A 25,748-nucleotide genomic window follows, 5' to 3' on the forward strand; every position below is an offset into this window, starting at 1 on the left:
ACAAAAACCATTACATCATTGAAAAAGGTAAAAGGACTTCAGTCTGCAGTAGAATCCAGCCTAAGTAATTTAGGTGGCTTATCTTACACCACACTGAGCAAAAATGAAGGAGCATCTCCCAGAATACAATCAGGCACATGGACAAGAAAGCAGTTGGGAATAGTCAGCATGGATTCATTCACCAAGGGGAAGTCATGTTCGACCAACTTCTGATGAAATGACTGGCCTGATAGATGAAGCAACAAAGGTGGATATTGTTCACCTTGCCTATAGTAAGGCTTTCAGCACTATCCCTTAAGATCCTCCTAGAGAAGCTGATGAAGTATAGGCTGGATGAGCAGACTGTGAGGTGCACTGAAAACTGGTTGCATGGCTGGGCCCAGAGGGTGGTGATTAGTGGCACAGAGCATGGCTGAAGGCCAGTAACTAGCAGTGTACTCCATGAGACAATACTGTATCCAGGTCTGTTTAATGATCTGGATGATGTGGCAGAGTGTATCCTCTGTAGGTTTACTGATGATAGAAAACTGGGAAGGAGTGGCTGATACATCCTAGGGTCACACAGCCATCCAAAGGGACTTCAACAGGCTAGAGAAATAAGCTGACTGTAACTCATTAAGTTCAACAAGGAGAAATCCCAAGTCCTGCACCCGGGAAGGAAAAACCCAGGCATCAGTGCACCCTGGGGGCCACCCAGCTGGAAAGGAACTTGGCAGAAAAAGACCTGGGGCGCTGCTACACAATAGATGGAGCATAAGCCAGCTCCATGCCCTTGCAGCAAAGTAGGCCAGTGGCATCCTGGGCTGCAGGTCCAGGGAGTGAACCTGCCCCACTTCTCAGCCCTGGTGAGGCCTCTGGAGTGATGTGTCCGGTTCTGGGTTCCTCAGTACAAGAGAGACATGGACATACTGTAGACATTCCAGTGAAGGGACTGGAGTATGTGATATGTGAGGAGAGCCTGAGGGACCTACAACTCTTTAGCCAGGAGAAGGTTCAGAGGGATCTTATATATGTAAATCCCTGAAGGGAAGGTGCAGAGATGACAGAGCCAGGTTCTCTCCAGTGGTGCCCAGTGAAAAGTTAGGAGGTAATGGGCACAAACTGAAACACAAGAGGCTCTCTGTGAGTATCAGGAAACAGTGTTTTATAGTGAGGGTCACTGAGCACTGGCACAGGTTGCTCACAGCAGTTGTGAAGTCTCTGTCCTTGGAGATACTGAAAAGCCACCTACACATGGTCCTGGGCAGCCTGGACTAGGTGGCCCTGCTTCAACAAAGGCGGTGGACCAGATGACTTTCAGAGTTCCCTTCCAAACTCCAAATAACTCCATGATTCTGTGAAAACAGAATCTAGGTAAATAAAGTCATCCAGCTACGTGTCCAGCTTTGAACTGCAAAAGTATCCAGCAAAGGTTGCTTTGTCAGAACTCCAGTTTCCCAAATTGACCCATGTATTCAACATCAACCAACTGCTAACAGAACATTATTCCTGCAGAAGTATAACTTTATATAAAGAGACAGTTACAAGAAGCAGGGTAGGAAAGTTCCATGAATTTGGACCGAAGAATTAGAAATTTATTTTAAATCAGCATTTAAATATAACAAAACCAATAAACCATTCTTGTAAATGTAAACTGGAAACTGCTATATATAGTTCAAGGCCTGCATGTTTCTTTAAAGTCCTTATATAAAGATTTGTTAAGCATGTTACTTCACACTGCTGTGCCCTTAGCTCTGGTCTCACCAGCTCATTACATCTATGAGATGGGATGGCTTCTGTGCTTTAAGGAAAACATGTAGTTATATATTTAATAGCATCAGGTGCAAAGTTACACAAAATAAACCAGTAAAGGACTATTTATTTTTTTGTCTGTAATAACAGATTCTTGTTTAAACATCGTTCAGCTGCCTGAAGCCAGGGATCCTTGTTCACTAGAAACAGGAAATTTTTTGCAAAGTTTACACCAGTTACTTTATTTATGAAATTATTTGGTAAATGGGAACTGCAGTGAGGGATACTTTCTGAGGTTTATCTAGGTATTTTAACCACTTTTAAAGCACAAAGAGAAAGAAATGTCAGAGAATAGGTGAAGTGTAAAAGTGCAGGAAGAATGAAATCTGGCAATCCTCAGTGCTTATTCTCCACACATCCTAAATGGTTCACCAGTGAAAAAGAGAAATTTTCTGCAATCTGTTTTTGAAAAATTTCTGCTAAGCATGAAATGTGTGGAAAACAAGCTCCAGGAAAATGTAACTAGAATCAAAATGTGCAATATAGTCCAGAATGGCCACATTTTTAAGTATCCCCTTTTTTTCCCTCTTCTGAAAAGTGTTCAACTTCCTTGTAACAGATCAATCTCAAGCAACTTATCTATGGATTTTTAGCATCACAGCTGAAATGCTTTATTGCTTTTTCATAATGAAACTTAAAACTTCAACATCTCCAGACACTCTAGGGAAAAGCAGTCAGTGCATCAAGTCAGATATAGGGAGCTTAAAACTTGGAAGTCGCACCCAAAGAGCTCTCAGCTTCATTACATTTTCTTGTCACTGTCAGAGGATGGGGGTGGGGGGAAATGAGCAAGTGCTAAATGGAGGAAAAAACCCTAAATGCATCACAAGTGCACACTAATTGCTTTTGTCTAATTTTTCTTTTCCTCAGCATATTAATTTGCTATTTCAGTTTTTGTCTTACTTCTAAGCTGCCTGAATATAGGAAAAAGAAAAAAAAATCAACCAAAAAAACCACCAACCTTGAGTGGAAAATTGAACAAAATGGAATTCAAAGCACTTCCCCTCTCTTTCTGTGGTTTGGGTATTGTTCAGGCTGGGAGCATCAAAAAGCCTCCATCACTTAGAGGCTAATCACCATCTGTATGAAACAGCAGATAGTTCACGACCAAGGAAAAACTAAATCCATTCCAAGAGTTAGCTACTTGTGCAAAGCTGAGTCATGCCGGTGAAGCCAGCACAGGAACCTGAGCCATTTCCAGCCATGGTCTACCTCCCGGAGACAAGAGGCCCCAGGACCTTTGCAGATCGCTGCAGGACCTGTCAGCCCTGCTCTGCACTGCCGGCAGGGCAAGGGGAATGTCTGGATATGCCATTCCCCCATCCTGAAACAGTGCCATGCACTGACCCTTCTGATAACATCAAGGCCAAAATTTAAAATACAATGCCTCTGAGACTGGGATTCAGCTCACAGAGGAAAGTACTTAAAATAGACTTCTGCAAATGTGTTTGAACTCCTAGTATCTTCAGTATATACTGTTAACAACATCAGCACGCAACTGGAATGCACAGGAAATTTCAAAACATACCCAAACCCAGGAGATTCTTGCAGATCTAAAGGATAAAAACCAGAAATGTTCCAAACACAAACCCATTCCTTTCACGTCCCTGTGGTTTACTAAAGGGAGAAGTCAAGCTAGAGTGTCTCCCTTCAAGGGAACATCAACACAGATTATATATAGACATTTACTCAAAATATATTTTTACAAAGGAAAAAAATTGCAGATAGCTGTGCTCCAGAGTATTCCTACAGAGCAAACCAGAAAGATTAATCTATCCAGGCTACAAACAAGGCAATGTTTGGCTTAGCAATAGCTGAAACCAGGGGAAGTCACCTGAAGTTTGGATCTTTGAAGGTAGTTGCTGACCCCATGATCCTAGGAGACTATCAACACAGGAGTAGCAAGATGATTTTGCCAAACTGAAGTAAGAAAGACAGTGAAAGAAAAGCAGCAGAAAGAACAGAAAATGTTTGTGTAACTTTTAGATGAGCAGCCCTTTGGCAAAAAACTAAGCCAGACTGAGGCAGAAGAGCATCTGAAAGAGGCTTGAGGCTATCAGCTAAGAAACCATCTCCTGATGTCCACTCAGATGGAACTGCAGTAAATTGGATTTTGTAAACATGCAAGACAGCAACAGAGAAATACCTCCACTAGCATTCATAAGCTTTCTACATTTAAATAAAGCTCAAGTCCCTGAACTTTGGACAGATCAAGAGTCAGTAACAAAATTGATGTTAGATTATTTAAATTAAAAAACAAACAAACAAACAAACAAACAAACAAAAAAACCCCACCAAGTTTTAGGATAATTATTCCCAGCTTTAGGAATATCACTCTTTGTCTGTAATATTTGAAAAGACAGAATACTGGAGTGCCCAAACCTGAAGATGAAGGGTTTTAAACTCTTTTGGGAAAAGGCTCTTCTCATTTCTTCCTGATGTGGCTTGAGGGAGGTTAAGCAGTTCTCACATTCCCTGAAATTTTTGTAGTCCCTGAAGAAAAGACTCAACAACAACTCTGAAAAAATCAGAGTGGCAAGAAAGGAAGCAAAATATGTCCAAGTCCAGAGAAATTAAACTGTCTCTGAAACACACTGCAAAACTCTGGCAATGCATTCTGTCTCCCAAGCCCAAAGTGAATATTAAAAGTTAGTTCCCTCAAATCAATTAGAAGCAGATAATCTCCATGATGAGCACAGAGCTGACTGATGTCAGAAGCAGCAGGACTGAAATAAACTGCTAGAAGCAATATGCCTTTCAGGACTGGTTGCAATATTCAACTTGAAATCCTGACACATTGTAAGAATTAGGCTTCCAGTACAAGTGGGCCACCTCCCATTAAAAACAGCAGCTGTACAAGAGGATTCAAAGGTGAAAATAATTAGTTTATCCTTTGAGCTGGTTCCACATAAATTATATGCCAATATACTTTACATCCCCAACCAAGACACAGGATATGCAACATTCAGAACTATGGATAGGAAATAAGGTAATCAGAGGTCTGTAAGAAAACAATATAAACTAGAAGAAAACAATATACTTTAACCACGTTTGAAGCACAGTTGCTCCAATAGAATATTTGGCTTTACTAACCTATAAAAAACCTAACCATCTCAAAATAATATGTCCAAGGAAAATCAGCACGTATAAATATTCAGTTTTTTCAAAGTCTATCCAAATTTACAGAATATCAATAAAACCACAGACATCTGCATAAAGATTTTTTGTTGTTGTTTAAAAATATATTAAGCTAATCCCCTGTTTTTCAGTCCAAGTGAACTTGTAAGTCTGACCAAAGAAGTGGAAATCAGAGAAAAAACAATTTAATTTTTTGTAACAAAAATATATTCAGGGACTAACTTTAACAAAATGCCATTCATGTTTTCGTTGGGTTTTTTTTAACATAATACTTTAAAAAAATTAACCCATAAAGGGATTAATTAATTAAAGGGATTCATTTGAACAAAATTAAGTACTTCTGTTCAGAAAAGCTAAAACATCAGGCTGATCCATAATAATGTTTAATGCTGTCATTGAACTGAAAGACCAATTATTTTATTCACCATCATGCAATGAGATGAAAAACTAAGGGATGTATAAAAGTAAGAAGGAATAAGAAGAATTTGTAATATGAAAAAAAGTTTAATAGATAATAAGCAGCTTATTATTCTCCAACAAAATTTTGTGGTGTGATTCCTAAACTGGAAGAGAAGTGTAAAGCAGCAATACAGAAATTTTTGCAGACAGCACAAAATTTTGATTACTTAGTTCCCCCCCTTGATCTCCAAGGCACTTCAAAGTGAGCCAAGCAATGTATTAAGTAGAAAGTACAGTAACTTGAAAAATTTCAGTACTAGTAAAAACAAAGAAATACATACCACAGAAGAATAGGTGAAATACTTATGAATTACAGACAGCTCCAAATTAATAGAAGAAGGATCTTATCAATGTAGGGGACACAAAAATGCACAATATGCCACTGCAGAAAACAGACAAAACATGGGATCCATAAGGAAAGTAAATGAGTGTTAATTTATAAAATAATCCCAAGTGTCTGTGACTTGGGCTTCCCTGAGTGTCAAGCATGTCACTTCACTTACAAGATGATGCTGCAGAATAACAATCAGGACAACAGCAAGAATAGGTAAGAGTACAGAAGAATGTTGACAAAGATTATTTACCTTGGAAAAGAGTCAAATCAAATGGAGGTAATAAAAAATATAAAATAATAAAGCCAGATAGTTTATAAGTTTCTACTGCCTTTGCATCATAACACTAGGTGAGAAAACTTTATTAAAGCCCAGCACTTTAAAAGTTCTCCAAGGAAGTATTTTTTTCGCACAATAAATAATCAAGACTCTGTGGTCTATATGGTCTAAAGCATTGCTAAAACCAATAAATCAGCAAAAATCTATTACGTTAGAAATTTCTGCAAGCATATCCAGAATCCTAGTAATCAGTGTTATTAGCTGGAACATAAAGTCTCCTTTCCAGCCAGTTTCTAATTACTGAAAATCGCAGTAGGCTTTCCAGGATAGCAGATCTGCCTACTGCAGCTTCCTCTCTCTCAAGATGACAACTTTCAGAAGATGCATATTCAACAAAAAGCACTTGATTCAGCACCTGATTCAGAAAGCTGAAAGCAAGTGCCTACATTTTAGGTGCCCGGTATGACAAAGCTCCTATTGTAGCTAAGGGAGAATTAGTTAATAATCAGTGGAGTCTAAACTGAACAGAGCAATTACAGAAATCTGCTTTAAAGACCTATTAATTTTCTTTTAGATACCTACGTTTAGGGGCCTATAAACCCAACACTGAGTCCCACACAGAAGTTAGGAGAAGCTGAATCCGCACCCTGAATATCACATAGTATGTTAACTCCCATATTCCTGGGGGACACCTTCCAGAATGACAGTGAAATTATTTCCTCTGTTACTCTTAAATGCAATTAGATAAAGCCAGCTATATAAAGTACTGCCTGAAAGCCAGTATTTTCCCATAAAATTACTATTTTCCACCATATTTACCATCAAAAAAACCATAATTGAATTAAAAGTTTCAAACAAAAGTTTGGATGGATTAAAATACAGGTGCTATCACATGATGCCTGTGCATTTAACATGAGACTCCAGCATAGGTTTATAGTAACACAGGGAATTTTGTACAACCATGTGGATCAACTACTGAGAGGCAGCATGCTTAACATCTACAGATTTTTTTTGCTCAGCAATTTGCATCAGTTCTTCATCATCAAAAGCAATGCAGAGGTAGAAACTTAGGCCCAAAGTTCACCTAAGATAATTTCCTTTGAAATCACAATCCATAATCACCTTTGTTGCCTTGAGGAACTTCGTTATCTGAAAATGCCTGTTCAAGAATCCTTTTAGTATTTAAAAATCCCATTCCTTATACCTGTTAGAACAAAAGCACACCATCACTGCTCTAAAAGCCCACGCTTGCAAGCCAGAGAACACTCTTCAGCCTCATTTAGTCTCAAGCCTTGTTTTGAGAACAATAAAGAGGTTTTGCTAAATGCACTCTAGGTGCATCTTCCATCCCTGCAAACCAAAATGCACAAGGAATTACAGCTCTCAGCAGAATTGGTCACTGCCCCATCTGCTTCTGTGCTATAAGGGTGGGAGACTGATTCATCCTGGGAGCCTCCCCAAAGAGGTAACATGCTGAGCAACTACACTCCTCTGGCTGTGCTGAGACAACATAAAACACCCTCTGAGGCAGAAGCAAAATGCTGGGGCAAAACTTGTCCAGCAGAGTACCCAATATCATTATGAGGAGCCAGGCCTCACCCACACCACTGAACTCAGCCCATGGGCTGAGCAAAACCCCCCATGAGTTCCTGATGTGGCTGATGGAGAGGGTGGTGCAAATGTCTCACAGGCTGAATTGGCTGCTTGAACCTCTTCTCTCTCTTCCCACAGACTTGGGAGACTGGTACCTAACAAGGCAATAGGAAGAACCTGGCCTTGAGTGTCTTATGTCAAGGCTCTGAAGTCGAGGGACACTTTTCCTTCTAGGTTACCTATTAACCTCTAGGTAAGGATGCTCAGAACTACAAAACACCTATAATGTCTTAAAAGGCAAGCTTGTGCACTAGAAACCAATTGCTAGAAGTGAGTTGATTGTTCATTGAAAGGTAATATCATCAGCAATAAGAAAAAAATGAAACAAATGAGCTGATTTAAGTTTATCAGCTTTGCATTTTAGTTAGTAGATATTATGTACCTCAACTTTCCCTTTAACCTTAACTTGTTTGCAGAAAGATAGGAAGAGTAATTCCAGTGAACAAACAGTGGTATTTAGTTACATAAAATATTCTGCAAGCTTGTGCATTACAAATAAACTCAACTTTAAATCTGTGTGTTATGACTAATTTTAGGACTTGAGTTTTATCCAAAAAAAGAGCATGGAAAAACTTGACACACACACCTCTGCCTTCAAACAGACAAACTAGAAAGGGCAAAAGACAGCAAAACAGTAACTTCTACAAGTTGGGGGTGGGAAATTGAGGGGAGAGGGTGGGATTTAAGTGAAATGACAAAACAATTTTTAAACAAAAAATTAAAATAATTTTTTTAATATAAATTTTTAAAGGTGTGTTTTCTGGAAAAATTGTCATTTGTTGTATATTTCATCTGCATCAGTTTGTGTTAAAAACATTATCTACTGGGACAAAGAAACGAGGAGTACAATAACTTGAGAAGGCTAAAGTTAAAGATTATTTTTTGCTTTTTTTAACAAAGAGAATGCTTACAGATCACTTAAAACAAATAAAAATGCTCACCATTTTAAGAGAGGCAGAATTATCTTTTTAAGATGGAAGAAAATAAAAAAGCAAAAAGAAATGTTTCCTTTTATTTATAAGGAGTATTGCTGGAGATCTAGCCACCCACTCCACCCCCAGTCCCCGAGTCCAACCCAGTGCAGGCAAGGTCAGAGATGTCTCACTTCACGAAGCTGCGTTGCTGGGAGACTGGGTTAGGCAAACACAAAGAAAGAAGCCAAAAGATTAAGCAAGATGACGACTATTAACATATTTCACAGTCAAATCAGATGACTCTTCAATCCAGGAGAGCTTTACATCCAAATAATTTTTCAAAATTAATTTGAAGGCTCCTTAGAGAAAACATTGTTTGCCCTAAAGTACTCAGGACATGAAAATAAACAGTGTCTCTGAAGCTGTTAAAGCTGTAGCCAGAGATTTCTTTTTTCACTACTGTCTTCCCCAGAAGTCTTGATACTAGAAGCAAAACATGCTTTTGATGAAGAATGAGATGCTGAATGGCCCTAAAGGATTATAAAGGATACCAAAACACCAAATACTGAATGAGTCCAAAAAAACCCAAATAAAACCAAAAACCAGGGAAAAGCCCAAGTATCTTACTTTTCTGAATAAGCAGAACTTCTAGGCAACAGAAAGAACCTTTCCAAAAGACAGGCTGGTACCTTACACAGCCACCACTTCATCTGAGACCTTCCATCAAAGCAGTGTTTTTAATTGTGTTCTTAGTTCATAGAGCAGCTTAGATTGACACAACACGCTGGACTGTCATGGCCAACACAAGCACATCTTTGAACTGCTCTGACTGCTCGTGCAGCTGCCTGGGAAGTACCACAGCAAGCAAGAACTATGAGACTCTCATGAGGCCTGCATTTGACTGCTTTGGAGAGGAAAAAACAAGACTGGTAAAATGGACTAATAATGTTCGCCCGTGGAATTAAAAACATCAGGAAAATGAAAAAGCAACATTTTAACAGAGAAAAAAGGGACATGCAGGTTAAGAAAAATGATGCCATTACAGTCAGTGGGACATCTCCAGACCTTCAAAAGGATAACTTCACCCATGGTCTTCTTCATAACTAGTTCATGTTCAAAATTTTTTTCCAGATGTTAAGCATCAGCAGAGGAATTGTGTCAGACATTATCACTTGGTTATAACAGACAGTTGAACAATAAATGGAACACCATTTGTGTATGTAAAACACACCTGTGAACTTGCAGGAATGGGGATTTATGAACACGTTTTTTACAGCATTATCAGAGCCAAGGTGCAACTGTAGGGACAGCTTTTCCATGTGACTTGGAAACATATATAGGTATGATTGGCAGTGGAAAAAATAAAATGCATTTCAATATGAGAGGAAATAAAAAATGTTTTGATTAAGAAAATTAAAACAAAAACACAATTACATTTGATTTAATTCAGCATGTCACCTCAGAGAGAAACTACAGCACAAACCCAAGCTGTACTAATAAGTATTAAGAAAGTACTAATACTGAATTTTCTTGTATTTTTAAGGCCTTGTATCATCATCTTTTGAAGCAATTGTCATCTGACATTTCTTCTCACTGAAATAAAATGTTCTATAGCTGATGTGGCATTGTTCTCATATGTTAAACCATTTCCAAAAAAAGACATTTTATTTCCAAACAGAGGAAAATAAGCAATTGAGAGGATTCTTGATTTTCTTAGTAACAGTCTATCCGCAGCTTTCAAAAACAGTATTTAAATTTTTCCATACCGTGAAGCTGTTGTTGACATTTTTTGTGCTTGATTCAGCTACACTGGCATCTGACAGGTCAACTTCATCAAATATTAGAGACTGTGAAGGGAAAAGAACATAGAAGCATTAAATTAAGTATGAGTCCAGTTTCAGGTAGGCTTACAAAATGTGCTTTAATGTCATTGTGTCTATGAAAACAAAAATAAAAATAGAAAATAAAAGTAGTGGAAAAAATAGAACACACTGATGATGTGATAAAATTTCATAGCTGGCCCCTAAACACAGTTCTACTTGCTATCTAAGTGGTACATGATTATATCTAAAGGCCCCATAATTACATTGCTTTAAAATGTCTTTTAAAATAAGGGGGTTTTTTTACATAGATGAAGCTTTAGAGTGTCTACTGTGTAGTATAATTGTGGTGTCAGAGGAGAGAGATTCACACACAACAAAATGTAAACTAATTATTTTAGGATGGAACTCTAAAGTCATGTAGCTATGATATAGTATCCATATGAGAAGATGTATCTCAGAGACCTGAAGAGATCCCTTCCACTCCTTTGTTTGATGTTCCAACAAGAGAAATACACGTCTACTCTAAATGCTCCAGCCTCTGGCAAAGGATCAGTTAAGTTCTGTTATGCTCATGATGGTTTTGTAGCACAGAAGAACAGCCTAACAAAAATACCTATTTTTTTAGTCCTACTGTGTTTTTCCTCTTCCATGCCACAGGAAGGAGAATCAATGTTGGGGGAGTTTCAGCATGTCTGGATTCAGCATTAGAGTATTGGCACAATTTGCCTACTCATAACACCTTCTTCTCCCATCTTTACCATAGAATCACAGAATGGTTTTAGTTGGAAGGGACCCTAAAGATCATCTAGCTCCAAACCCCCTGCCATGGTCCAAGTTGCTCAGAGCTCCATCCAACCTGGCCTTGAATGTTTCCAGGGGTGGGGTATCCACAGCTTCTCTGAGCAGCCTGTGTCAGTGTCTCACCACCCTCACAGTAAAGAGTATCTTCCTACCTAATATCCAAATCTCTCCTCTTTCAGCTAAAAGTCATTCCCCCTATGTCCTACCACCACATGCCCTTGTAAAAAGCCCCTCTCCAGCTCCCTTGGCCCGTTTTTAGGTACTAGAAGGCTGCCATAAGGTCCCAGATCTCTCAGCCTGTCTTCATAAGAGAGGTGCTCCAGCCGGCTGATCATCTTTGTGCTCCTCCTCTGGACATTCTACAACAGTTCTGTGGCTCCCAAGATAGCAAGGGCACAGACCTTGTTGGGGTGAGACCAACATAGATCCAAAGGTGTGCAAATACCCCATATTCCTCATCTAACATGGTAGGCTCACATTTTCAAAACATCTCAGCATCATATTTGTGATTTGAGGTTGCCCTTCTCAGATCTCTTATTTGCCATGTTTATCCTTTATGTAAACTGCTCACAGTAGCACCAAGTGCAGAGAGGTTTAAAAACAGAGGTACTGTAGTGCTGGGCTCCCTGGAGCGATGGTGCTTTCCTTGATTCATTATAGCCACACAACTGTGCACTGTGCAGCTACAGTCTTACAGTCCCAGAGAGATCTCTGTGCCTTTACTAAGAGTTTTGTTGAGAAAACCAAGCTATGGAAGATGATGAAGACCTGAAGCACCTCACCTACGCCTCCCATGAGATGCTACAACCCCACAGGGTAAAGGAAAGTAACACCCACAGCTATGAAACAGCACAGTCTGAGTCAGCCCAACAAGACAAAATGCTCTTGGCCCTGGCCTTGGGGGAGAGGAAGGAAAAAGCTTTCAAAGAGAAGACAAGTATTCCTCACTGCCCATCCCCAATTCTCCCACCAAAAAATACAGTTGAAGGGAAACAGCTTTTTCCCTTATATATCAGTTTTGGCAGAAAATCCGCCTATCTTGATTTCACATAACTATTTCTATGGGCATCAGAGCAGAAGAGTTTTAAGAGAATTTGGTCTTAGGGATAACTTCTAAGCATTATCCAGTTTTTACTGGTTTTGACTGTCTGAGAGCCACAAAAAACCTCCACAACTCGTTAAAATGACTTTATTATTTGTCTGAATAGCCAAAAAGGTTAAAATAACTGTGACAAACTTCATCAAAAAAGAGAAATTACTAATCTTCCTTGAAGTTGATTTAACACACTACATCCTATATACAGCAGTTTTTACATAAAACAACCATGAACAAATCATTACATTATTATTACTGAACTTATAAACCTAAACAAAATTGAAGTCACAAGAAAATGGCTTTAGACACTAATAGCATAGAATTACCTTTGAATCCTTAGCATAGTAAAGGGTACGACCTCGAAGTTTGAAATAGCGCTTTTTCCACCTCTGAAAAGAGCTGGTTTGCTTCAGTAGTAATCCTTCTTTTATACTTGTCTGAAAAATATTAAAATACAGAAACCAAGGTAAATACATGTAGAAATAGCTACACACATAGATTAAAGTTTTGCTTTTTAAAATTTATGTTACACCTCATATAACTGTGAATTTAAACTTTTATTTGTTTACATTAAAAGGAGACTAATTCTTTGGACTACCAGATTTTGCACTGCTATTTTTTAAACAATGACAATGTTGGCAAAATGCTAATTTTACATGTAAACTGAAAAGGCAGTCGAGAGACATATAATTATTCTGAAGATACACACAAAATAATTCAATTGTCTGGATAGCTGCAGAGTCACAAACATTAAAGTGAGCAACAACTGATGGTGGCACAACTTAGAAAAAAACACTAAAACCATCAATAGAAGGTAATTTCCAGTTCCAAAACTGATTATTTTGAGGAGAAAAACAATTTCCATACAGACAGTAATTCAACAAGGTACTTAAATGTCTCTGATTCAGACACATGAATTTCTTTAAAATAGAGGGAATAATCCAGTATGATGCAAGTCATGCAAGACTTTGAGTCTGTTGATGAGCTGAAGCCTTCAGCATGAAATCAGCTAACCATTAGAGATAATTATTATCTGGAAAGTGTGAGAACAATAACAGATAGGGATATTTTTACCATGCAAATATTTTTAGGCAAAAAATGACTCGCTGATCCAAACCTTTCCCTGCAGACTGAACCCTGTCTATATATAGCCCATTTTTGTAATGAGTAAGAGACAAATTAGTATATTTTAAAGGTGTATGCTGTTTTCACCGCTGTGTGTGGGATTCATTCGATTACAGAAATTCTTCACTTAATCAGACAAAACTACATGAACACAGCATACTAATTTCATGCGTCTCAAAAAAATTTTTCTTCATTTTTGAAGCACACAAGAGAGATGAGAAAAAGCAAGTACTTTTGGATATTATATTCCAAAATTACTCTTTCCAGAATATTTCCAATTTGTAATATAATAACATGATGAGAATCTTATAGTACAATTTCTAGACAATGTGATACAAACATCATTTGTAGTTATTCTAGAACTTCTGGAAACCTAACCAAGACCTAAAGTTCATAAACAACTTCTATTATCAGATATGAAATTCTCCTTAACTTTACTGCAAGTAATAAAAACACAGAAAAAGCAGAGAGCATTTTACTGTTCCTACCATTTCCTTGAAATGAGAAACATTGCTGTTATGCCCAGAGATTGCACCCTTCATTTAGATAGTCCTAATGTCACAAATCAAAAATGTGGTCCAACGATCACAAAGCACTTGAATTAATGCTCTCAAAAAAGCTACTCTTTCAGATTGAACCTCGTAGCTGAAAGTTTAGATTTGTCACAGTTTGCTTCACATGCCAGCAACCTGGACCAGTGGATTCAGCCAACCCTCCTGCTCTAGCTGAGGGGTAGCAACTCCCAGTGGAAAGGGTCTGCTCATCATACACCATTTTAAGACAATTTGCAATTTTCTGATCAGACACCTAGATAAGCAAGTTTTCCATGATATAAATAGATTTAATCAGTTAGTAAATACAAGCACTTGTTCAAAGCTGTCTGTTGTAGCCATGCAGCACCTGTGCTTCATATCACTCTCTGAGATTTTGGAAGTTCATCACAAGGATGGGAGTAGATGACGTGTTTATCAAGGGTCAGAAGATGTCAAGACCAGAGAAATTCAGTTCCAAGGAAATGGTACTCCACATTCATGACAGACGCTGACTTACTGAGAAAATGTCCAAAATGGAAGGAAATCCATACTCCCTAAAACACACTAGGTGTACAAGGAGACACAGAACACATATTATGCTGAATACTTCTGGGAATTTACAACTCTGTTAAAAAACCATAAAGCTCCCTAAACCTGAGCTATTACTCACTAAGGAATTAGTGAACTCTTTCTTGTCATTTTTATGCCTACTAAACCATTGTCTCCTATTTCTACTTACTCCTTAAACAATATCCCTAATGTCAAACCAATACCTTAAAAATTAAATCTATTTTGCAAGTCAGCCATTTGAAATTAACTTTGAACTTGAAATTAAGCTGGTAGTAGATAACCTTTCGGGCTCTACAGAATTTATTTTTGCAACAAGATTTTCAAAAAATCTGGTAAACATTTACCCAAGAAGTAGAAGCACTTAACGAAGTACACAAATTAAGTTTATATTTCACCACAGATAAGTATATTGGGCTGAGGTTTGAGCATTTTAAATAGAAAAATCCACGGCTGCAGGCATCAAAACTGAGCACAAAGATTTAGCCCAATACCCTTAATTAACTCAATTTAGACTCTAAAATGTTTAAAATTCCACCTGCCAATTGAGTCATTAAGTAATCTGCTAATAACGCTTTCCCGAGTCTATACCCAAGTTAGAGCATTTCCAGTCATTTAAGATTGGAAGAGACCTCCCAGGTTGTTGAGTTTGGGTCCTCAATGTTGCCTACACACAGGTCATGTTAAGTTTTTCAAAAGCATTGATCAGGCTATAACTACACCTTAAGAAAGTATTCGGTTCCTTTTCTTCTCCCCATGTCAACTGAGACAGTGCTCCAAGATCTCACTGTTCTGAGAAGCCTTTTTATAATTCATCTCAGCTGGACATTAAATCTGAAGTATAAGCAATAACCACTCCAATTATATTAACTACTTTCCTACTATAATTTAAGAGAAACAAGAAGTACAGATCCCACAATCCCACGCTACTTCTCACTTTTACAGAATCACATCTCATCGGCTTGCCAAAACCTCTGAACTTCCCCATACTGCATCTCGTATCATCTAGCAATACAGTGTCCCTCCAGAAGTATGGGACTAGTGTCAGAACAGAATAGAATCAAATCCCTAATAATCTTTACCATTTTAACCATTAGTAAAGGAAAATCACTGACAACATTACAGTCACAACATCACAGTGTTCCACTGTGGTATGTTTTCCAGAAGAAATCTAATTATAAAAATTACAGCCATTTTTCATAAAATTAAGGAGTACGTATGTGTTCAATTATCCAAGAATGTCAAATGCAACTCTGCATCTCCAAAATCTCAATGACAAAAAAAAAAAAAAAAAATTGATTTGTGGGTATTTGGATCACTAAAAATGAGAAACATCCATTTTTATATCAGCAGATTTAAAAATGTCCAGTATATAACACCTGAAAAGTCAAATGTTTTTTATTTCAAAGGAAGCCAGCCACATTGCCTTACTTCTAATTCATTCACTTTGTAAACCCTCACATTTCTGCAGAGGTAAATTTTTTACTTCTTCTGCTAGAAAGACAGAAAGAAAGGAGAAAATATTCTGAATTTCAAAAATAATAAACTGATTATGCACCCATTACTGGCAACTACAAACTAAAACACTAAATAATGAAAGATAAAAGTCTACCCTCTACTTCTTTTCATGTAAATAAGTGGACATGCTGCTCAAAATGTGTCAGGAGAGTGAAAAAAAGAACATGAGGAAATTTCTGAAAGTGAGGAGGATGAAAATGAAAACAGGAAAGGCCATATAACAGGGCAGTCAAATGCAAACAGGAAATTAAAAGCATGAAGAAGAATTTTAAGATAACCTTGCAACAGATGCTCATGCTGAGACTAAAATGTTCATGAAACTTTTGAGATGAAACACAGCTAGCTGGTTGGCAGATCATTTTCCAACCGAAGTATGAAAAGGGTATTCAAGGATAAGAAAGGTCATAGGAAAGAAGCTCATCAAATCCTCAGCATCTGTCTTTACCAGTGAGGATAATGAGATAGTATCTCACACAGCATGTTGTCCACAACATCAGAACGGCTTCATCAACATGGAGGGCACATACGGGAAGTACTAGACCAGTCAAATCACTAAGTGCACCAGGTGGCATTGACCTGGGAGCCTTGAAGGTCCCAAAATGACCACTGATGCTACTCATGGTAAAACAGTAGAGTCCATACAAAAGAATATTGCTGTGCACATACATATCCAGCTGGAAAAAGTCAACAGAGTATTCCTTTTGTAAAGGAAAATGCTGCTCTGCTACCTACCATGAGTTCAGGATGTGTAGAGGAAAGCAAGTATATAAATTAAGATCCTGCAGACCTGGATTTTCAGAAAGCCTTTGATGAGGCTTCCCACCAAAGGATACTGAAGAAATGTTATTAGAACTTAATTGGGAAAAGGGGCATGTGAACTGAAAGATGCTTCAAGGAAAAATCTAAACCTCATTAACATTCTCATGTCAGCTTTGTGCAAAGAAGAGATCTGGGAGCCAGATCACAGCTCTCTGAGCTCAATCACAGCCAGAAATGCCATAAAATTTTGGCTATCACTAAGAAAAGCAACAAATCAAGACAGAATTTAATTTTGCTGCTCTATAACACCATTGTACCAGACAGATCTGCTCTCTCTAACTCAAGAAACAGGGTTAGGAGCAACACAAATGATTCATAGAACAGTAGCTGCCTCACAACAAGAGAGATTGAAGAGCAGAAGACCAAGGGGGCAATATGAAAAATGTTTAAAAAAGCATTAAGGAAAAGTAAGGTGACTGCAGAACTATAGCTCACCAAAGCCCACAATATTATAACAGGGAGGAATGTGACAAAACTGTATCAAGATCAGCTTAACAAAGATAAAAAGTAGCACATCCTTACATAGCAGGCAGTGATTTTATGAAGCTTGCTGTCACAAGAGATTGTACAGGCAGACAGCATCAGCAAGTGCAAAAAACAGGAACAGACAAATTTAAGAACAGTGTATCTTTACATGGTCCCTTTAATTTGCCATGAGGAAGTACTAGGAGAATGAACGGCCACCAGACTCACATGCTGCTCCTGAACAGCCTTTTCTATTCCACTGCTGAAAGTGGATCATTGTGTGATCAAGCAAAAAAATTCACAGGTTGAATTTGTCCTGCTATATAGACATCTCTTCTGCTCTCAGTCCTGACATTTGTATTTGCAAGTGGGCCTAGGCCCTCATTTACCAAAACAATTAGTATTCCGATTGTTGACAGACAGGGCAATTAAAGAAAAGAAAAAAAAAAAGAGAGAGAGATGACATGATGATGATTCTCTTTGATATTAACTCTCTCCTGTAATACTTCCTATTCCTGTGACTTTGCCAAGTTGAGTACCAAAATAAAACCAACCCTCTCTGCAGTATTATGGACAGTTTGGAACATTTTCACCATCTGCATAGGTATGGCTTTAGGCAGACACTGGCTTCATTACTTTACAAGGTAAAATCTCACAGCTCATATTAACTCAGAGCCCCTTAAAATATTCCATGTGTTCAGTGGATTGAAAAGTATTTTTATTATTAAAAATGTGACAATCAAACACTTGATTTATATTATAATTATGACTAGGGAACTCCAAGCCTGTGATTTTCTTGACAATCTCTGTATAGCAGCTTCCATTACTGTCACTTAGGCTGACAGATTTTTCATTAGTTATGTCAAAATAAAAATAGATTTTATCTACCAAGAATAAAAACTTCATCAGCATCTTACTGCAAGGTTACATTTTTATTGAAGATTCCTGTTCACAGTGAAGGGAGACTAACATTTGAAAATTAAAACCAAACAAAGAATCAGTGAATTTAAACAGCTAAAAAGCATCAAAATAAGTTTGAAAATCAGTATGTTGACAAGGTAACATTGCTTTAATATCAAGACAATAAAACAAGTACCACCAAGAACTGATAGCTCAGTGGAACAAGTGGAGCTGTATCCTGGGATGTCTAAAGCACCAGACTTGCCTCAATTGAGATGCCCCAGGCTGCTGCTGCTAATACATCCCCAGGTTACACCGGTGACAGAGATCACAAAACGCAGCAAGTGCACATGCTCAGTCTGTCACTGTCAATGACAGTTATCCCTGTCCTATTGAAGAAAAAAACCACACTAGCTAGTTTGAGAAAATAGCTTTCCAAAATCTCAGAAGGAAAGCCAGCCACACACCCCACCAAAACACTAACTTGTGATTAAGCATCACCATTTCTGTGTAATAATAAGCAATATGTTTCTTCAAAGTTATTCTTATACTCCATATTTTTGGAGTCATTTATGTGGATGAATTCTAGCCCAAGTGAAACTGTAATACAAATAAATGCAATTATACAGCTTATGCAGTGCCCTTCTTCCTCAACCTCATTCTCCCTTCATGATCCCTTCCAGTCTATGCTAAGGAAACAGATTTTTGTGCTACTATTGTTAAAATAAATAATAAACCAAAAAGCTTTCAGCTTCATCTAATTGGAATATATGGTAATGTAGTAAAGCATGAAGTAAATATGAAATTACAGAGAAACTGCCATAATACTAATATCTTAGTAGCAATGTGAAATGCAATTAAGCAGACTGAATTAAAAATAGAGCTTGTAGCACATATCAAAAATGAGTAAGATATTGCCATATTAGGATAAAATATTACACTGGGAATTAAAAAAAAAAAACAAACAAAACCTATTTTAGATATAAAATTGATACTAGATTGAGAATAGAGAAGAAACTTAATGTGCAGTTCAAGTATTTAAACTCCTAATTTCCACTCGTACAACATGTTGCTCTCACTCTGTTCTCATTAATCAGGGCATGAAACAGCTGCAATACACTGAAAAAGGATAAAACACTTCATAGGATTGCAACTAGCTGCCAAAGATTTAAGTCTTGGTGCTGTAGCACAGCTCAGCTAACTTTGAGCAGTATTTCACTGCTACCATTTGGAACTTCAGTAGCTGTTCCTTTTAAATTACACATGCTCTGAGCAGAGAGATTTAAACCAACTAAGCCTAACTGGTTTCGAGACAGAAGAATATAGATGGTAGATATTTCAGGAATAAAAAATATTAAAAATAAAACCCATAATAAAGAGTCAAAGTACTCAGCTGGAAAGACTTTTTCCTTTACAAGAGTAATTTAGACTCTCTCTCAACTGGAGGGGAGGAGCACCCAACACACTTGTCAATCAGTAAAGTATATGCAGTGTAGGTCCAAAAGAAACCATTTTGCCACCTCATACAGCAAAATACAGAAAAAAAATCCCAATACACTTCCACAGAAAAGAGCAAACTTCCTCTAATTCTGTCCACTGTTAATATGCAAATAATAGTTGATCAATTACTTGAGGAAATTACAAAGGCATCATATAATTAAAAAACCTAAACACCACTACAAACTTTTAAGCAATCCCTTCTTGAAAACAAACTCGAAGTTAAGCTTGCCGTAACAAACCTTCTGTGTTTTAGTTCTTGCAGTTTTCATTCTTGTCATTTTGGTAATCTTTAAACTAATTCCAGTTATGCTGTCAGACTTCCTAGGAGCTATACTCGATAGAGAGGAGCCTCCACAGAGTCATTTAGAGCTTGCAGCTCTTCAGAGAAAGCTGTGGAACAACTCATTTCCTTTTTGCAGGCTTTTTCCACACTTCTATCTGACTTCCACTGATCAAGTTAGGAAAGAGAAAAAGCTTTTAGCAACAGAAGTCACACAAGGCCAAGAAGAGCTGTAGAATAGAATAGAGCAGTCCAGTTGGAAGGGACCTACAGGCTTCATTTAGTCCAAAACATACACATTGTAAAGATACAGTTTCAGGAATTTTCAGTATCACACAAATGTGGTTTAAAAAAGTAAGTTCTTAGCATCTTCATCACTTCTTTGATGAGATGAAAAATGAAAAAATACCATCCCATCCACTCACTCCTTAACATTTTCTAAATTGCCAGTCATTGTTACACAGTGATTGGTCATTGCAGTAGATATCTTGCTCAGTACTCAAGTTCACAGAGATAATTGACACCAGTTTCACAGACACGGTAGCCCTGTGATCTGCAAAATCCTATTATGTTTGGAATTAGAAACAGAGAAGTTTGTTAATTGAATACCCTGAATTTTTATAGTGTATCTGATGCCCACAGATACAGAGACTATCTACTTTAATCTAATTCAGTGGCTGCACTCCACTGGAAGTCTATATTGGCCCTAATTTTGGTTTACTCTATGGTACCTAAAGTCCTGCATACATATTAATCATGTTTTGAGTTACATTTTCTACTATTCTCCCAGTAACAGTCTTAGCTTAACACTCTACTTCTAGAATAGCTAAGTCAACAAAACCTTTAATTGCCTAATAACTCAAATGTAAGGCTCTCTCACTTACCTCTATATATGGAGACAAATACTAATATACTTCCCACTATGAAAAAAATAATTCTTAAGTGAGAAAGCCGGAAATCTAATTTAAGAGATGACAATAAAATTATACTAGTGAAATACAACATGGAAAAGATTGATAATGTCCAGCAGCCAGGTAATTTATTACAGATAGTGAAAAATCTTTTTGCTTATCATCAAAAATATTTAGAGAAAGCAGAAATACCGAGTAGCAACTCCAGAGACTGGAAATCTAATCCTGGTTTGACTATAGATTTTATGCGTGACCTGAGGCAAATCAGTTACTATGTGTTCTATGATCTCCATACTGAAAAAAAAATCTTTATTCTTCTCTACATGAGTCTTGTTGTGATTTCTTACATTTTACTGAGCATCTCACTAGAGGTGGCATTTCATTTTAATTGAAAATGTTCATAAATGGCTTTTTGAAAGATAGGAACTTCAGAAGTAATAAGAGTGAAACTAAAAAGACATTAATGCAGAGTCATCTGTAGCAGTTCACCCGAGGATATCTATGTTCAGTAGAATTTTGAGTATCTCCAAGGACAGAGATTCCACAACTTTCCTGGGCAAATGTTCAACCTGTTTGAGTGTTCAACCACCCTCAAAAGAGGGAGGGAGGAAAAAAAGTCAAAAATAGGGTTTTTTCTTGCGTTTAAATGTTGTGGTTCTGTATTTAAATTTGTGCCCATTGCCTCTTGTCCTGTCACTGGGTACCACTGAGTTTGACTGTTTCCCTTACCCTCCTCAGATATTTGTATATGTTCATATGATGAACAGCCTTCTCTTCTTCAGTACAAGCAGTCACAGATCTCTCAGCCTCTTGTCATATCAAAGATGCTCTGGCCTCTTAATCCTCTTTGTGGCCTGTCACTGGACTCTCTCCAGCATGTCCATGTCTCTCTTGTACTGAGCAGCCCAGAACTGGGCACAGCACTGGGTGTGTCCTCACCAGGGATGAGTAGAAGGTCACCTCCCTTGACCTGCTGGCAATACTCCCAACGCAGCCCAGCATACTGTTGGTCTTCATTGCCCCATTACCCTCCTCTGCCACACTTCTTTCCAACCAGTCAGCCACCAGCCTGTCCACTGCTACAGTGGGATGGGATTCTTCCTCATCAGATTCAGGACATTGCCTTTGCTGAACTCCATGAGGTTTCTGTTGGTCCACTCCTACAGCCTGACCCTCCCTGAATGGGAGCACTGCCATCTGGGACATCAGACCTTTTTCCTCATTTTGTATTGTCCATACACTCTGCAGATACACTCTGCATTATCACCCTGGCCTTAATGGAGATGTTACACAGCACTGCCCCCAGTAACAACCCCAGGGGTAAACCAGTGACTGACCTCTAATTGGATTTTGTGCCACTAATCACCACACATTTTGCTCCATCACCTTCCAAGTAATAGAGATGAGGCAGACTGGTCTGTACTTCCCCAGATCCTCCTTCTTCCTTTTCTTGAATATGAGTGACATTTGCGTTCTTCCAGTCCTCAGGAACCTCCCCTAGTGACTATGACCTTGGAAAGGTAATGGAGAATGGCCTTGCAATGCCATCAAGCAGCTCCCTCAGCACTTAGGTGTGTAGCCCAGAAGGACCAGTGTTTATGTAGTTTAAGTGTTCCCAAACTTGATGTTCCTTCACCTTCCACCACTTTCCAGCTGGTCTTGAGCACCTGGGATTGCAGAGGGCTAGTGTGAACAGTAAAGACGAGGGTGAAGAGGGCATTGAGTATCTTCCATGTCCTCTATCATCAGGTTCCCTGCCTCATTCAGCAACAGCTACGAGTTTGCCCCGGTCTTCCTCCTTCTGCCGATGTACCTATGGAAGACCTTCTTCTGGTCTTCACATCCCTTGCTAGATTCCACTGCAGGTGGGCTTTGGCTTTCCTAATCTCACCCCACATGACTGCTTCTCTAAATTCCTTCTGGATCACTTATCATTGCTTCTGCTTTTTGTATGCTTCCTTTTTATGTATTCCTTTTTAACATAAGTGTCCTGTTCACCCATCCAATACACTGCTCTTAAGACTGTAGTACTATCACAAACAGCCAGATTCTGACTCTCTGTCTTTAATTTCTGTTAGTTCTAAATGTGAAAGCCCTTGCAGCAAAACCACACTTTTTTCTAAGACTGCTTTTCCTAGAATTCCTTACAAATGTTACTGAGGAACCTACACCTTGCACAATTTTTTCCCAATGCAGATTTTCTTCTGTGAAAATCTAGACAATGTCTGGAGGCCAAATTGGCACCAGAAATTCCAGTCCCAGTTACTGTACTTTTTGGAGTTATTACATTTGGAGTAATTACTTTTGGAATTATTAAATTTAGTAGGTAAGTATTTTATAGTTTGGTATATTCTGGAGAAAATTAAAGTTTGTGATGTAGTACTAAGTGCCAAACAGATCTGAAATTTACTTCCAGGCCACTAACAGTCTTCTGTAACCAGAGACATTATGCTGATACTTTCACTTGTTTATGCAGCTGCATATAAACATTACACATATACCTACTGAACCATTCTAAATTTAGGAAACAGCTTATTACCTGACCTACTGAGTTTCAGTATTTAAAGAGTATGAAAGAGGTACTTTTTACAAGGCCATGAAGTGTCAGGACGTGGCTGACAAGGGGGAATGGCTTGAAACTGAAACAGGGTAGATTTAGAGTAGATACAAGGCAGAAATTCTTTACTGGGAGGGTGGTGAGACACTGGAACAGGTTGCCCAAAGAGGCTGTAGATTCCCCATCCCCGGCAGTGTCCAAGGCCAGGTTGGCTGGGGCTTTGAGCAGCCTGGTCTAAGGGAAGGTGTCTCTGCCCATGGCAGGGGGGTTGGAACTAGATGATCTTGAAGGTCCCTTCCAACCCAAACCATTCTGTAATCCTGTGAATTCCCCAAAACAGCAAGGTGTGATAAAACCCTATTGTCCTTCCCAAATCATTAGCAGCAACCTTGGTGAAAACAGAATTCTCACATTACAATGAGTGGAAGAAATTTGCTCTTTTGAGACAACCAGACTGGAAAGCAGAAGAATAACATACATCAGACCCTCCCTTCCCTTCTGTTTACTGATGGGACATAAGAGCCTGAAATTACTGTTGAATTCACATTCCCTTTGTGACCAGGCCCATTCATGTACATGCTATTTTCTCTCATTCAGAAAACACAGTAAAGCTACTTCTTCAAAAACAAACATCTCTGACCAGAATGGGGCAGATCAGTACTTCTCAGAGTTTTATACACTGCAGCTCATGCTTGCCTATCCATCAAGGAACCCTCTTCTCTGGCTCTATGTAGGCTCCAGCTCTTACTCCGTGTCCAAACCTTGAGCTGTGAATACAACACAATGCTTCACTTCAATCCACGGGAAAATCAGAAAGTGGATCCCCTTGAAACATATTTCTGAGCACAGGAAGGAGAAGGAGGTAACCAGACACAGCATGGACATACCAAAGGCAAATCATGCCTGAACACTGGAGAATCTTTTCTAAGACTCCTGCATCATACAATAGAATAGCACATCCCATTCCACTTGCTGTTCAACAGCTCTTATTGCTAAAATACAAAAAATATAGTAGTAACTCACTTTTCTCCTTTCATGAGTTGAGCTGTTAAATATGAATTTTACCTTTAAACAGGTTAATGGCAATTTTTTCCATTTAAAAATTTTAAATTGCTATTAACAAAACAGCCCTAATGTAAAACCAAATAAAACTAGAAGCATGCGATAAATGTGCTAGAATAGAACTTGACTATAGGTGTTGGGGTTTTTTCCTATTGAGGAAAGTACTTTCTATATAAAGAAGTTTTTGGTTTTGTAAAACCCGTCACTTTGCACATCCATCATATAAGAGGATTTGGCACCTTGAAGGTAAGAGCATTTATGTGTTTCACAGTGTGCTTGCTTTCAGATTGTGATGCAACAGCTACTTTCTAGGGGAGCTAAAAAAGGCAAATTCTACTTCAGCTTCAATAAAACCTCAAAAGTATTCTGAAATCTTTGTTTAATAGTGCATTCTCCATTCCCACTAACAAAATCAGAGGCTCATAAAGGACCAAAAGAGGCATAGAGAGATCTTTTAGTACACATTCTCCTTCGAGGTAATGCTAACTTTATACAAATTTGCCAGAACAGGCTATATATTATCTTATTCAGGTGTCCCATTTTATTATTTGAAACTTTTTCTGGCCCAGTATCATCCAACATCTGCATCAGAAGCCAGAAACACACAAACAGTAAAGAGGCTGCATCTCATAAGCCTGCCTTCATTGCTTCTGTAGAGATAATCTTCACATGTTCAGTTTCCAGTCACGGAATCCCTAGACAGAATAATGGCGGCTCTAAAATCTGAGTTTTCACATGACCTGTCATTACAAAAATACATCATCCTTCTTTTCTTTCTATTTGAATGAAGTCTTCATCTGCCTTTTTCGGCTATCCTTGAATGATTCCCAGAAGACATTTTCCTAAGATGTTTGTAAAGCCCTCAGTTACAGAGATTCTCTACCACTAAAATGGATTGCCTCATGTAAACTTTTCTTGCTGCGCTTTAAAGTGCTTTGGTAGGACAATGATACAGAGATAAAACATCGATAAATTAACTCAAAGGCTGTTACTAACAGTACTTTGTAATGACAAAGCACTCAATAGGACAATTGTTACTGTTCTTAACTTGGTACACTCTTTTGTTAAAATCACACTAACTTTTCAGCAGGAGAAAATAATATGAACACACAGCTATTAAATGAGTAATAAGGTTGTTCTGCTTTTTGACCATAGTAATTTACAATCAACCAATCAAGGCCCAAACCAAACTTACATCTAGAAGTATTTTTAAACAGAACAAATA

General features: G+C 38.2%; 1 protein-coding gene across 2 annotated transcripts in view; it reads right to left on the minus strand.

The window, feature by feature from the left end:
- DGKH (diacylglycerol kinase eta) overlaps positions 1-25,748 on the minus strand; it is a 162,785-nt gene that overhangs the window by 66,216 nt on the left and 70,821 nt on the right. For both annotated transcript variants that reach the window (XM_032099825.1, XM_032099824.1), the window contains exons 3-4: positions 12,613-12,723; positions 10,333-10,413 (exon numbers count right to left, since the gene is read on the minus strand). In XM_032099825.1, coding sequence (XP_031955716.1) covers positions 10,333-10,413; positions 12,613-12,723 — 192 coding nt within the window. The remainder of the gene's footprint in view (positions 1-10,332; positions 10,414-12,612; positions 12,724-25,748) is intronic.

This window comes from Corvus moneduloides, chromosome 2 (genome assembly GCF_009650955.1).
Source record: "Corvus moneduloides isolate bCorMon1 chromosome 2, bCorMon1.pri, whole genome shotgun sequence".
Taxonomy (NCBI): domain Eukaryota; kingdom Metazoa; phylum Chordata; class Aves; order Passeriformes; family Corvidae; genus Corvus; species Corvus moneduloides.